Source organism: Brassica oleracea, chromosome C3 (genome assembly GCF_000695525.1).
Source record: "Brassica oleracea var. oleracea cultivar TO1000 chromosome C3, BOL, whole genome shotgun sequence".
NCBI classification, from domain to species: Eukaryota; Viridiplantae; Streptophyta; class Magnoliopsida; order Brassicales; family Brassicaceae; genus Brassica; species Brassica oleracea.
This window is the reverse complement of record NC_027750.1, coordinates 28,999,083-29,000,040: the sequence shown is the minus strand read 5'-3', so window position 1 is coordinate 29,000,040 and position 958 is coordinate 28,999,083. Positions and strand designations below refer to the sequence as shown.

Sequence of the window (958 nt, the reverse complement as noted above, 5' to 3'; positions counted from 1 at the left end):
GCGAGCAACGTGGCCAGGAATGAAGCTGGTACGGAAGAGGCTCGGAACGCTGCTCAGAATGCAGGGAACTTGAACAATGTTGCAGCGGCTGGTGCTGCTGCTGGAGCTGCTGCTGCTCCGGTGGGATTGGAAGCCGTTTTGGCTATTTTGGCGCAAGTCTTGGCAAGATTGCCTGCTGCGGCGGCACCTCCAGTGGCTCCACCTGTTGTGGAGGAAGTGGAGAACGTGGTGCCGGATAGAGAAGAGGCACACGTTGCTAGGAATCCGTCTTACCTCAAGGTTATGGACCACATGCAGAAATTGGGAACGATGGTGGTTCCAAACCAAAAGAAGCAGATCAATGGATTGACAGGATAGGGCGGAACTTTAAGTCGATCCGTTGTCCTCTTGCTTACAAGAAGGACATTGCTGTCCACTACTTGGACGGTGATAAACACCTTTGGTGGCGAGGTGTAGCGGCTCGGATTGGTGCAGAGCATTGCACATGGGCCAACTTTAAGACTGAATTCCGTGGGAAGTATTTTCCGCCGGAAGCATTTGACCAGCTCGAAGGAGCTTTCCTCAGACTGGAACAGGGAACTATGACTGTGAGGGAGTATGAAGCGGAATTCAACAGCCTCAAGAAGTATGCTGGGCGTGAGGCCGAGTCGGAAATCTCCTTGGTCCGCAAATTCATGCGCGGACTCAGGGTTGATCTCCGAACTCGTTGTAAAATCCGCAACTATGATACTGTGGCCGAGCTGGTGGAAAAGGCCGCAGAACAGGAAGCTGGAATCAGTGAGGAAGCCAAGGTGTTTGGCACAGTGGCGCATGTCCATCCTGGTAAGCATGCGGGAAAGAATCAAAAGCCGGTGAAGGCTGGCTCTTCCAGCAAGCCGAATGCAACAGGTCGCAGTGCGTGTTCGACTTGCGGGAAGATGCACTCTGGTGTCTGCCGTGCTGCTACGGGAGCTTGTCA

General features: G+C 53.7%; 1 protein-coding gene across 1 annotated transcript in view; it reads left to right on the top strand.

The window, feature by feature from the left end:
* The window catches only part of LOC106330322, a 5,654-nt gene that overhangs the window by 1,043 nt on the left and 3,653 nt on the right, over nucleotides 1–958 (top strand). The window contains exons 2-3 of the mRNA XM_013768810.1: nucleotides 18–279; nucleotides 399–954. Coding sequence (XP_013624264.1) covers nucleotides 18–279; nucleotides 399–954 — 818 coding nt within the window. The remainder of the gene's footprint in view (nucleotides 1–17; nucleotides 280–398; nucleotides 955–958) is intronic.